Below are 14,610 nucleotides of genomic sequence, written 5' to 3' on the forward strand. Positions count from 1 at the left end.
ACTATGTTGCCCAAGCTGGAGTATAGTGTCTGTTCACAGGTGTGATCATGGCATACTGCGGCTTCCAACTCCTGGGCTCAAGCAATCCTCTTGCCTCAGCCTTCCAAGTAGCTGGGACTACAACTGCATACTTCTGTGCCCCACCAAAACTTATGAATTGTTTATTTCTGGAGTTTTCCATTTAATACTTTAGAACCTCCATTGACCATGGGAAACTGAGACTACACATAAAGAGGGAACTAATGCTTATTATCAAACTTAATGTTGGGGAGTTGGTTTAGGGCTTCAATGGAAAGGTATGGAAGGTTCTGTTGGCCTATTTGAGGCTAATAGAAATGGGCAGTCTGTCTCCATAGCAGCTGAATTCATAGGAAGCTCCCTTGAAGCAGGGTTAATGGCAACTGTATTTTCTGGAGGGAAGCTCAGATAAGATTTCTATGTACACCTTTAACTCAAATTGCTTTCACTTTAAAATAATCTTTATACCATCTCTGTGGGTCCAAGTGGGTCCCTAATGTTGAAATCTTTCAAAAATATATTAAAATTCTTACCTGGGACCATAATTATTTTAACAGCTTTATTGCAGTACTATAGACATAAAGTTAAGTGTACATATTTAAAGCATTCAATTTGATAAAGTGACATGAATGTACTCTTTGATGGTGAACATGTCTGACACCCCCAGAAGTTTCTCCAGAGTCCCTTTTTAAATTTCTCCTTCCTAGACAGCAGAGTAGCGTAGCAGAAGTGTGTGGGCCCATAAATTTCTCCTTCCTGCCTCTCCCTAGACCTTCCTCCCCAGGAAACCACTGATCTTTTGTCACTATAGATTAGTTTATGTTTTTTAGAGTTTTATATAAATGGAATCATACAGTATATACTTCTTTTGTCTAGTTACCTTCGCTCAGCATAATTAATCTGAGATTCATTCATGTTGCTTGTATCAATAGTTCATTCCTTTTTATTGCTGAGCTATACTCCATTGTATGATATACTGTAATAAGGCTGGTATGACTATTTTTGTAGGACATATGCTTTCATTCCAAATTCCTAGGAGTAAAATGGCTGGATCATATGGAAAGTACATGTTTAACTTTTTAAGAAACTGACAAATTGTTTTGTAAAATGGTCATACCATTTTACTTTCCTCCCAGTGGTTTATGACAGTTTCAGTTCTTTGACATCCTTGCCAATACTTGAAAAATATTTGAGTTTTCTATATTTTTGAGAGTTTTAGGAATATTTAATTTATCTAAGCCTTACTATTCTCTAAGCCAATCAGAATAGAGCTCTTGTATTAGTTGGGTAATACCATCTGGAAGGAAAATAACATTTATACATGCTATATCGTGGTGTTGTGATGTATATGTTGATTTTCGTTCATAGTTCCTGGCTCATAACCTCCATAGTCTCAAAGAGTTCTCTGCTGTTTTTTTTCTAGAAGTTTTGTAGTTTTAGGTTTTACATTTTTGTCTTCAATCCATTTTCAGTTTATTTGTATACATGTATGAGTTAATATTTTTGTGCATCTCAACAGGGGCAAGAATTGGTTCTTGGGGAATGAAAATATACTACTGTTTTTATACATAAAGCACAGATATATCTAGTATGCAAATACACAGTTTATCTGTGGTACTAAAATTTCATGGTGGGAAGGCACAGTTAGGTTAAAAATGTCTAAAAAGCTCCTTAGGGACGTGACAATGAAAAGTTGAGACATGGTCTAAATTAAACTTTTTGCATGTGGGTATACAGTTGTCACAACCCTGTTTGTTTCCCCCACTCAATTGCCTTATCACCTTTGTTGAAAATCAATTGGTCACAAATATAAGGGTTTACTTTTAGACTCTCAGTTCTGTTCCACAGATATATATCAGATAACTTGGTTGAGGTGTTTTTTTTTTTTTTTTTTTTTGCTTGTTTTTAACCTACAGATATCTATTTGCTCCAGCACCTTTTGTGGATAGGCTGTCTTTCCTCCATTAAATTGGTTTTGCAATTTTGTCAAAAATAAGTTATGCATATTTGTGTGAGTCTATTTCTGTGTTATTTATTCTGTTCTGTTGGTCTATGTGTCTGTCCCTTTGGAAATACCGCACATCTTGGTTACTGTAGCTATGTCTTGAAATGGAGAAAACTGATTCTTCCCACTGCATTGTTCTTTTCCAAAATTATTTTAGCTATTTCCTTTGGCTTTCCACATAAATTTTAGAATAATTTTGTTTACATCTACAAAAAAATCTTGCTAGGATTTTGATAGGGATTGTATGTATAGTAATCTGTTTATTTTCTCTTCTCATTTCCTCTCCCCTACTACGACACTTTTTGTGTTCATGTGTAATTTCAGTTTCAGACTGATAAGTGTTAATACTTAATGCTTAAAAAATTGTTATTGGATCATTATATTTCAGTCAAGTATATCTTTAGCATATTGCTGATCTGTATTGACTAGGAGACTAGCTATTTCTCCAAGCTTCCCACCATCAGCCATACCATGTGGGGTCACGCTATGGTTATATTCTAGCAGCAACAACTTTGTTAATAATATTAATATGATGAATTAAATTTTCATTTTTCATTCAAATTTTTCCTTTCCTCTAATTTCCTAGCCTAAATTTCTGTTGGCTCTCAACCCCTTGCTAATATGCAAGACTAGAATAGCCAAACAGAAATCTGTACCCTGAATTATTATCTGCCCTTATCTTAAAGGAGTTTGTGGTTTGTGAATAAACATGGGAGGGTTTTGTAAAGCAAGAAGAAATTGGTAGCTTTAAATACTTCTGGACTTAATGTTGACCTGCAACACAGTATTTTTGGTTCAAAAAGTTGTTGAAGTGTTTGTGAGTGCTTGTTAAAACACAAATTCTACTTCAAGGGGTTGTGTTAGATGCTGTGTGTTAGATGCTATGTGTTAGATGCTATGTTTGCAGAGATACATAGACCCTGCCCTCAAAGATAGAATCTGCTAGGTGAAACAGACATGTAAATAGATAATTTCATTTCATTGGTAAATGCAGTTATAGAGATCTTAGGGCATTTTGAGAATAGAAAGGGGGCACTTACCTTACTAGGGAAGGAGGAATATTGGAGAAGCCATGCTTAAACTGAATCTTGAATGGTAAATAGAAGTTAATCTGGTGAAAGTGGTGGTAGAAGGACATTCCAGGCAATTAGAATAGCAGGAATAGAGGCACTTAGAAAGAAGTATATTGGGATTGCTAATAGGGGAATTAAAAGAGGTGAGTGCTGTTTGAGTGTCAAGTATGGGAGGCAGGAAGTTAAAAAAATAGGCACTAAAAGATAAGCCAGGCCTTGTTTTTTTGAGCTTGGCCTTGATCCTCAGTGGTTCTCAAACCTTTTTGTAGTAAATATTTTCAAATGCCCCTTTATGAAATCCTTGAATGGAATGCTTATATAATTATAATTCGTATAAACAATTATATAATTTCTAATATGAAAAATGTAATATAAAGGAAAAGTAAAAGGAATCTAAAATATATAAAGATGAATTGGTAGCTCAGATATTTTAGATGGTATTGCCACTAGTAATGAGATTTTTTTCAAAATACTCAACATTTTATTTGTAAAGTCCTGACCAAAGCAAAGTACGAGTTGTATCAGTTGCATTCCTGAAAATTTTAATGTTTATTAAACCTGTGGAAAAAATATTTTGTATGTTGTAAAAAAGTTAATTTCTAGGCTCAAGTAATTATAAATAGGTTTTTCCACACAATGTGAGATGATGGGATGTTGCAAAGTTATGTGGGACACAGGTCAGTTTATTTTGTGGGATGTTCTGGATCAGGGATTGACAAACTGCAGCCCGCAGGTCATGTTGCCTGTTTTTGTATAGCCTATGAGCTAAGAATGGTTTTTACATTTTTAAAGAGTTGTACAAAAAGGGAAGAATATACAACAGAGATAGTAACACTTTAACAGAAAGTTTGCCAACCTATTTTCTCAAGCATTGTAGGATGATTAGCATCCCTAGCTCCTGCTCACTTGATGTCAACAACACTCCCTCCAATCAGTGTGAAAGCAAACATAGCCTCCAACATTTCTCAGGTGCCTCTGGTGGGGCAATACTACCTTGTTGAGCCACACTAGCCTAGCTTATCAGGTTTCAATTTTTTATTCTTTATGACACACTTAACGGATAGTAATCCATGCATGATATATTTACATGCTGTGCTTGTCATTTTGTTTTTTTCTTCCATTGAAAGAAACAATTAAAATGAGGGAGGAAATTGTTAATATAAGGATACCTTGAAAACCTAATTTACACTTATAAAAATAAATTTTTACAAATGTAAATACTTGTACTACTACTAATAACATGTTACTTGCAACTTATGTCATTCCTCATAGTAGAGTGTTTCACAACATCCTGACTGATAACCACTGAAGCAAGTAATCTCCAGCCATGTCATAGCTATAAACCAGGAAGTGACAGGATCCTATATTGACATTTTAGATAGATAACTTTGATGGTGATATAGAAGGAGGTCCAAGCTTAGTTCAGGTCAAGATAGTGAGGCCCTCTATCAGGTAGTAGGAACAGAGCTAAGGGGACATATTATTAGAGAATCATTTCAGATATAAAAATCAGTAGAATTTGATAATTGAAAGATTATAGGCATTAGTTTTTAACCTTTGCTGCCTGTTAGAATCACTTTGGAAGCTTTTAAACAATACCAGTGCGTGGGCCTCAGTCTAGAATTTCTAGAAATCAGAATTTCTGGGATGACATCTGGGCACTAACATTTTAAAATTGTACCTCAGGATTCTAGTGTGCAGCCAGTGTTGAAAACTACTAATTCAAGTTGCAGAGGAGAGAAAATAATCAAGGATAAGTACCAGGCTGCCAACTTGGGCTACCAGTAGGTGGAGGTGGTGTGCTTTGAACCATGGTAGCTATTCGACTATTTCTTGAATTAAATGAAAAGTGATGCCCTTGAACTCAAACCAAAATCAATTCCTCATTTAACTTTTGATTGTTCTAAATTTGGACAAATTGGCCCCAGTTCAAGATATTATTGATGAAAACCAAAATAACTTCTATCACAGGTGAAGTTATATCAGAATGGATATCTCTTGATACGATTTGAGGGAAAGAATGATAGAAATCACCTGGGTTTGCCGTGAGATTGTGAAGCGAGGTGCCAGTGGCAATAATTTGATTTAATTATAGTATATTATACAAATTAATAGTATTTCTATTGATTGGCATAGCCAGAGGTTTTCGGTCCTCATATCTGGTACATAGATAGGTATTCAGTAAATGTTTATTGAATTATAATGTGAAATATCTTTAATGTACCAGAAAGATGTAATATTTACCATACAATTTTCTTGTATTAATGGAGAAATGAAAGGTAGTTTGTTTCTCTTTCAGTTTGTCCCCAGTCCTACTGTCTCTACCTATACTCACACATTTTCTACCCTTTACCATTCCTCTGTTCCCACTGCTGCTACCTATTTTAGTCAGGACTCTTGGTTCCAAATGATAGGAACACAGCTTAAACTATCTTGAACAGTAGATGGAATTTTTGAATGCCTACAGATGGGAAGGATGCTGACAGCATGCAGAATAGCAGGAAGGCCTGTAAGAACCAGGACCTTGGGGACTACAGAACAGGGGTATAACCCCTTTAGAACCCATCTCATCTCTGCTTGGCTTTATTCTTTTTTGTTGCAATCAGGCTTTTGCCAAAGGGTTCAAGAAAATGGCTATCTATAATCCCAGCCTCACATGCTCTGGTACCATGACCCCCAAAATACCATTTCTCCTTCTACTTTAAATTGGGAAATTGATTTGGATGAATCAGTGTGCTCAGAAAGAGGATACCATGATTTGTCTGATTTGGAGCTTATGTCGGTTCCCATGGCCAGGAGAGAATAGGCATATACCAAAGAATAGGCAAGGGAAAGCCTGCCCTAGGACTAAATCATTAACTGTCGCTGTCCTCTAACAGCGGTACCCAACCTTTTTGGCACCAGGGACTGGTTTCATGGAAGACAATTTTCCCACAGATGGGGTGGAGGAGTGGAGGGGCAGGAGGGGTTGGGTGGAGGTGGAGCTCAGGCTGTGAGAAGCTGTGTTGTGAGGGACTGCCGCTGACCTCCAGCTGTGTGCGACCCGCCCTTCCTAATCCTAAATTTCATGGAAGACAATTTTTCTACAGGGCGAGGGGAGGGAGAAGGGTGGCAGAACTCTGTGGCTTGGTCCCTAACAGGCTACAGACTGATACTGATCTGCAGCTGGCCCAGGGGTTGGGGACGACAGCTCTACAAAGCTCCATTGCTCCAGTCGTCTGATGATTTCCCCACTTCAATCCACCTACTTACTGTTCTCCTGTTTAGCTTTCTAAACCACAGCTTGCGTTGTGATTATCCAGTTACCTAGCCTGAAGTGGCTCCCCCTTCCTATATATAATAATATCTAAGCTTCTGGGTTTTGGTATACTTTCTAATCTGACTCCAAACCGCCTTCTCAATCTGATCTCTGTTTTCCTGTTCACTGTTAAACTGAACTAGTTGGCCCTCTAGGTTCTAATAACATTTATATATTCCTCGCTGAATCAGCCAAATCTTAAGTAAAAAGTTTGTGGTGATACTCTTCATATTGTTTGCTGTCTCAGAGTCTCTGAAGGCTAACTACTGAAGCATTGTAGCTGCTCCTTAGGTACTGGCATCTCTGTATCATTCTTGGCAGAATGTATCACTTTAGATTTTTCTCATTAGTATAGTGATACAGAGTCTACTTCTCTATATAGTCACTTATGACAACTAATCAGAGGGAAACATGGCTTAACAGTTAAGAGGCTTTGGCTTTGCACTTATCTGACTGAGCTTTCAGGAAAATCAGTTGGCTTCTCTATGCTTCAATTTCCTTTTCTATAAATTGAGAGTAAAGAGAACTGTAATACTTCTGACCACCTCATTGCCTTTGAAAATGGATTATGAGGTTCAAGTGAAGTAATACAGGCATATCTTGGAAATATGGTTTGGTTCCAGACCAAACCACCACAATAAAGTGAATAACTCAATAAAGCAATTCACATGAATTTTTTGGTTTCTTTCTTTCTTTTTTTTTTTTTTCTGATACAAGATCTTGCTCTATTGCCTGGGCTAGAGTGCAGTGGCATCATCATAGCTCACTGCAACCTCAGCTCCTGGGCTAAAGCGATCCTGCTTCAGCCTCCTGAGTAGCTGGAACTACAGTTGCACTAATTTTTTAAAAAGTTTTTTTGTAGAGATGGGGTCGTACTATGTTGCCTAGGCTGGTCTCAAACACCTGAACTCAAGTGATCCTCCTGTCTTGGCCTCCCAAAGTGATTACAGGTGTGAGCCACCCTGCCTGCCCAAATTTTTTGGTTTCCTTGTGCATATAAAAGTTATGTTTACATTATACTATAGTTTACTAAGTGTATGATAGCATTATGTCTAAAAAATATACATAATTAAAAAATACCTTATTGCTAAAAACTGCTAACAGCCATTTGAGCCTTCAGTGAGTTATAATCTTTTTTGCTGGTTGTGGGTCTTGCCTTGATGTTGATAAATGTTGATGGATCAGGGTGGTGATTGTTGAAGGTTGGAATGACTGTGGCAATTTCTTAAAATAAGATGACAATGAAGTTTGTCACATCAATTGACTCTTCCTTTCATGAACGATTTCTCTGTAGACCAAGATGCTGTTTGATAACATTTTACCCATATAGAATGCCTTTCAAAATTGGAGTCAATCCTCTCTAACCCTGCTGCTGCTTTATTAAGTTTATATAATATTCTAAATTCTTTGTTGTCATTTCAATAATGTTCAAGCATCTTCACTAGGAGTGGATTCTATCTCAAGAAACCACTTTCACTGGGAGCTGTGGCTTGCACCTATAATCCCAGCAATTTGGGAGCTGAGGTGGGAGGATTGCTTGAGGCCAGAAGTTTGAGGCTGCAGTGAGCTATGATTGTGCCACTGCACTCCAGCCTGGGTAACAGAACAAGACCTTGTCTCTTAAAAAAAAGAAAGAAAAAAAAAAAAAAAGAAAAGAAACCCTTTTCTTTGCTCATCCATAAGGAGCAACTCCTCATCTGTTCAAGTTTGATTATGAGATTACAGCAATACAATCACATCTTCAGGCTTCACATCTGATTCTAGTTCTCTTGCTGTTTCCACCACATCTACAGTTAACTTCCTTCACTGAAGTCTTGAACCCCTCAAAGTCCTCCATGAGGGTTGCAATCAACTTCTTCCAAACTTCTGTTAATGCTGATATCTTGACCTTCTCCCATGAATCACTAGTGTTCTTAATGGCATCTAGAATCGTGAATCTTTTCCAGAGGATTTTTGATTTATTTTTCCCAGATCCATCAGAAGAATTGCTATTTCTGGTAGGTATAGCCTTCTGAAGTGTATTTCTTAAAAAAAAAACAAAATAAGACTTGAAAGTCGAAATTACTCTTTGATCCATGGGATACAGAAAGGGTATTGTGTTGCAGGAAAAGATTAATCTTCTTGTATTTCTCCCTTAGAGCTCTTGGGTGACCAGGTGCATTGTCAATGAGCAGTAATATTTTGAAACAAATCTTTTTCTGAGCAGTAGATCTCAACAGTAGGCTTAAAATATTCAGTAAAGCATGCTATAAACAGATGTGCTGTCATCCAGACTTTGTTGTTAACACTTATGGAGCACCGGAAGAGTAGATTTAGCATAACTATTTTTTTTTTTTTGAGACAGAGTCTCACTCTGTTGCCTGGGCTAGAGTGACGTGGCATAAGCCTAGCTCACAGCAACCTCAAACTCTGGGGCTCAGGCAATCCTCCCACCTTAGCCTCCTGAGTAGCTGGGACTACAGGCATGCACCACCATGCCCGGCTAAGTTTTTGTACATATTTTAGTTGTCCGGTTAATTTCTTTCTATTTTTTAGTAGAGACTGGGTCTCACTCTTGCTCAGGCTGGTCTCGAACTCCTGACTTGGAGTGATCCTCCTACCTCGGCCTCCCAGAGTGCTAGGGACAGCTTCTTTTTTTAAACTTCATGAACCAACCCTCTGTTAGCATCAAAGGTTCTTCTGCAGCTTCTTCACCTCTCTTACCTTTCATAGAATTGGAGAGAATTAGGGCCTTTGGATTAGGCTTTGGCTTAGGGAATGTTGTGGCTGGTTTAATCTTCTATCCAGGCTGCTAAAACTTTCTTCATATCAGCAATGAGGCTGTTTTGCTTTCTTATCATTCTTGTGTTCACTGGAATAGCACTTTCAATTTCCTTCAAGAACTTTTCCTTTGCATTCACAACTTGGCTAACTATTTGGCACAAGAGGCCTAGCTTTTGACCTGTCTTGCCTTCCTCATTAAGCGTAATCATTTCTAGCTTTTGATTTAAAGTGAGAGATGTGCAACTCTTCCTTTCCCTTGAATACTTGGAGGCCATTGTAGGGTTATTAATGACCTAATTTCAATTTTGTTATGTCTCAGGCAATAGCAAGGCCTGAGAAGGGGGGCAAGGTTGATCAATAAATCAACATTTATTGATGAAGTGTGCTGTCTGCTATGGATGCAGTTCATGATTCCCCCTTACAATAGTAACATCAAAGATCACTGACCATAGAACACCATGACAAATATGATATAATAATAATAATGAAAAAGTTTGAAACATTGTGAGAATTCCAAAAATGTTGCAGAAAGACACAAAGTGAGTGCATGCTGTTGGAAAAATGGCACTGATAGGCTTGCTTGATGTGGGATTGCCACAAAACTTAAATTTGTACAAAAATGCAATATCTGCCAAGTGCAATAAAATGAGATGTGTCTGTAGATGTGAAAATGCTTTGAAATGTTAAAAAGTACTGTGTAAATTTAAGGCATTTTATTGTACTTGAGCTGATATTTAGCTACTGTGTTTTCTTGGATGCTAGAATGGAGAACCCAGATTCAATGGCAATTAAGTTTTGAAAATTTATGGAAAAGTACAAAGTAGTATATAATTTCAGAGTGGTATTGTTGTGAACGGGCTATTTGGCTGAAGATGGGCTTCAAAGCTAAAATAATGCATTCATTTAACACAATTTATTTTGTACTTCTTATAGACAGCTTTGTACCGTTGAAGTATATTAAACCAAGCCTGGCTATAAGGCACTATGAAATTACGTAAGATTTCATCAGTGAACCAATTAATTTTATTCTCTTGTTTAATTATTATTATTATTATTTTAATTTTAGGGATAGGGTCTTACAATGCTGCCCAGCTGTACTCAAACTCCTGAACTCAAGTGATCCTCTAACCTCAGCCTCCTGAGTAGGTGGGACTGCAGCCGTGTGCCAATGCACCTAGCTTGTTTTATTATATAAAAAATTTTTCATTCTTTTTCCCTCGTGGAACTGGATATTTAAAAATTAGATTCTAGTTACTGATATAGTTTTAGAGTGACATGGAATTTTTAATAGTAGCTTTTCTGATATTTGACGTTTGCTAAGGGAGTATTTTTGTACTTTTACTGTTACATGATGGCCTATTATTATTATTTTGGAGACAGAGTCTCACTCTGTTGCCTGGGCTAGAGTGGTGTCATCATAGCTCGCTGAAACCTCAAACTCCCAGGCTCAAGTGATCCTCCTGCCTCAGCCTCCCAAGTAGCTGGGACTACAGGTGCGCTAATCTTTTAAAAAATTTTTTTGTAGAGTCGAGGTCTCTTATGTTGCCCAGATTGGTCTCAAACTCCTGACCTCCAGTGATCCTCCCACCTTGGCCTCCCAAAGTGCTAGAATCACAGGCTCGAGCCACTGCACTCGGCCTGATGACCTTTTTGAAAGCTTATTTCACTGATTTAAGGATTACTCAAAATATGATTTGTAATTCAGAAGCTATCTTTTTGTAGTTATCCACTAAATTCAAATTCATTACTCTTTCTATCATCTTTATAGTCTATTGCATCTGCTGACATGGATTTCAACCAGCTGGAAGCGTTCTTGACTGCTCAAACCAAAAAGCAAGGTGGGATCACATCTGACCAAGCTGCCGTCATTTCCAAATTCTGGAAGACCCACAAGACAAAAATCCGAGAGAGCCTCATGAACCAGAGCCGCTGGGACACTGGGCTTCGGGGCCTGAGCTGGAGAGTTGATGGCAAGTCTCAGTCAAGGCACTCAGCTCAGATACACACCCCTGTTGCCATAATCGAGCTGGAATTAGGGAAAATTGGACAGGTGAGTTCAACTTTAATCCATTTCCCTTTGTAAACTGTATTTTTCATTACATATTAGCCCACACATTCAGATTGATTTTTATATAACAATCTTCTTTACTGATAATAATAATAGGAAAAAACACTATTTCCTAGACTCTCTTTTTAGAGTAGAATCATCTGAAAATTTAGATACTCCCAATTGTGGACAGAGTCTGGAAACCAGCCTCAGGATCTTGGCAGCTGTCTCAGAAGAACAGAATGAGTCAATAAGGTGATTGCACAGAGTTGGTCATTATAGCATTTTGGTTATATCTCAGAATCTCTGGAATTTGGTTAGAATTTCCAAGGTAAGAATAGAGATACTAAACAAAGGCCAAGAATTGAGATTAAACAACACAGAACAAAACTATCTCAGTCATCTTTATAGTCATTCAGGTATAGGAGGCAATGTATCTTAATTACATTAATGTATTGTTAATACATTAATGACATGAATTAAAGACTATGTCCTTGAGCTCACAAATAATGCTCAATTTGATCTTGATTATTTACAGAATAGTGCTGCTTTTCCTCACAGTTTCCACAGTCATTTTAGCAGATAATTTTGGCATCTGCATGATTTTTCTTGAAATCATTCAGTTTGTGCTCCAGATGACTGCCAGATCAGATTTTTAATGTCCTGGCTATGTCTTTTGGGGGAAAAAAAAGAAAAAAACTGGTAGTTAGGAAGAGAAAACTCAGAACACTGAATTAGCTAGTCAGATTTATTTTCAGACAAATAATGAAATAAGTGCTTTTATTATACCCTATAATAGAAATTTATTTCTTTTTAATGATGAGAGTATTTTTTACCTGTTAAGTTTCCTCACATATTTCCTTCTTTAGTTTCCTTGGGATTTTCGGTGTTCGCAGTTCCATATAGAGTTTAATTTTAATTTAAAAGATAATTCATTAAAAAAACCTTTTTAAAAGAATATTTGGGCCGGGCACAGTGGCTCACGCCTGTAATCCTAGCCCTCTGGGAGGCCGAGGCAGGTGGATCGCTCCAGGTGAGGAGTTTGAGACCAGCCTGAGCGAGACCCCCCCCCCCCCCGTCTCTACTAAAAATAGAAATAGATTATCTGGACAACTAAAAAATATATATATAGAAAAAATTAGCCGAGCGTGGTGGTGCATGCCTGTAGTCCCAGCTACTCGGGAGGCTGAGGCAGGAGGATCGCTTAAGCCCAGGAGTTTGAGGTTGCTGTGAGCTAGGCTGACGCCAGGGCACTCACTCTAGCCCGGGCAACAAAGTGAGACTCTGTCTCAAAAAACAAAAAAGAAAAGAAAAGTATATTTGGAATATCTTTTATTCAGTTATTGTAAAATAGTGCTACTTGTACTTATTGACTGATTTGTCTGATTCTAAATTTTATTTTCTTAACCGTTATGTTATATGGCACATATGTATACCAAAAATCTGACATTAAAAAGCTGCAAAAGGTGCACTTGGATATCTAAGCTTCACGATTGTTTATGTAGGCTATTCATTTTTTATTCTGGCAATAGTGATTATTTCATTTTGTCTTTAAGTATTTAACATTTGAGCAGGAATATTAAAACATACATATCTATTTCAAGACTCCTAGAAAGCTATTATAGTATTTCTTTAACCTGACTTTTACCTATTATTTCTTTTCTTTTTTTTTTTTGAGACAGAGTCTCTCTCTGTTGCCCAGGCTAGAGTACCATGGTACCGTGGCGTCAGCCTAGCTCACAGCAACTTCAAATTCGTGGGTTCAACCAATCCTTCTGCCTCAGCCTCCTGAGTAGCTGGGACTACAGGCATGTGCCACCATGCCCGGCTAATTTTTTTCTCTATATATTTTTAGCTGTCCAGATCATTTCTTTCTATTTTTAGTAGAGACGGGGTCTCGCTCTTGCTCAGGCTGGTCTCGAACTCCTGACCTCGAGCGATCCTCCCACCTCAGCCTCCCAGAGTGCTAGGATTACAGGCGTGAGCCACCCGCACCCAGCCTACCTATTATTTCTTGAACTGGGGTTTATAATGTGCATTTTGATTTTCCTTGTGTTATAAATAATATGTATAGCTAATAGAGGGCTGTGATTAATATGTTAAGAGATTAATATGTTAAAAGTTTACCAACCTCTGATCGTGTTTGGTAAACTTTTTTTAAAAGGACAGATATTTCAGGCTTGCTAGCCATACCGTTTCTGTCACAAGTACTCAACTTTGTTGTTGTAGCTCAAAAGTAGTCAGAGACAATATGTAAACACATAGGCATAACTGTGTGCCTAGAAGATTTACCTATCTCAATTGAATCAACAGGTCTTACAAGAGTGTCCTTAAGCAATCATCTGATTTACGTAAGTGAATTACATAGGTGAGATGGTACGTCCTTATTTTCTACAGATGGTATCAGAGACACATAAATGACTTGCTTTAGACATAACTAATAAATTGTGAAGTCAGAGCTAAATTGGGGATTGCTAGACTGACTTTTTTCCAAAAACCATTGGGACCAATAATTAAGAACTTTTGATAGCTTCTAACAATATTCTGTGCCAAGAAAACATGGTAGTTATACAATATGATAATCAAAAGCATTGGTAGGAGTACCACTCAGCAATAAAAAGGAAAGAATTTTTGACAGAAACTGTTTGGATCTTGAAATTATTTGCTGAGTTAAATAAGTCAGACAAAAACAGTACATAATGTATGATTTTATTCATATAAAATTCTAGAAAATACAAAATAATCTGTAGTGACAGAAAACATATCAGTATTTACCTGGGAATAAGTGTGGGGGGAAGGGTGGATTTGATTACAGAGTGATGCATGGAAACTTTTAAGGGTAATAAAAATGTTTATATTAATTATTGCCATGGTTTCACCAGTGTATACATATGTCAAAACTTATAAAATTGTACATTTTAATATGTGCAATTTTTTATAAATCACTTACACTTCAAAGTAGTAAAAAAAGTGGTCATTATGAAAATGATTGAAATTGCACTTTAACCCACGAAATCCTTTGTAATACAAATATATTCTTAAGTCCAGAAAAATTGTAAAGAAAAAAGTAAACATAATAGAACCTAGACTAGCAGTAAAATATACAGCCCAAATCCTACAGGAAATGTTTTTTGAGAGCTGGATCTTGGTTAGTACTTCTAGCTTCTAGGTGAGCATTATTTATGAAATATTACACTAAATCAAGTTTCCAATTTTTAGAACATCTGTAGATATCCAAATCAAAGTTCTTTTCACACTGCTGACATTGGATAAGCTTGTGAGAGAATTAATGATCCTAGGATATCAGGAGGTTACTTCCAAGGATAACCAGGTTTTGTTGAACCCTGGTGTGTGTATGTCTATTTATATACCCCAAAGCAACTAAATTACTGTCTTCAATTTATAT

At 37.1% G+C, this 14,610-nt stretch overlaps 1 protein-coding gene across 3 annotated transcripts in view; it reads left to right on the forward strand.

Annotated features, from left to right (window-relative positions):
* The window catches only part of COMMD1 (copper metabolism domain containing 1), a 139,885-nt gene that overhangs the window by 38,247 nt on the left and 87,028 nt on the right, over nt 1–14,610 (forward strand). For all 3 annotated transcript variants that reach the window (XM_045549696.1, XM_045549697.1, XM_045549695.1), the window contains exon 2: nt 10,926–11,207. In XM_045549696.1, the coding sequence (XP_045405652.1) occupies nt 10,926–11,207 (282 nt within the window). The remainder of the gene's footprint in view (nt 1–10,925; nt 11,208–14,610) is intronic.

The sequence above is a fragment of the Lemur catta genome, chromosome 4, assembly GCF_020740605.2.
Source record: "Lemur catta isolate mLemCat1 chromosome 4, mLemCat1.pri, whole genome shotgun sequence".
Classification (NCBI taxonomy): domain Eukaryota; kingdom Metazoa; phylum Chordata; class Mammalia; order Primates; family Lemuridae; genus Lemur; species Lemur catta.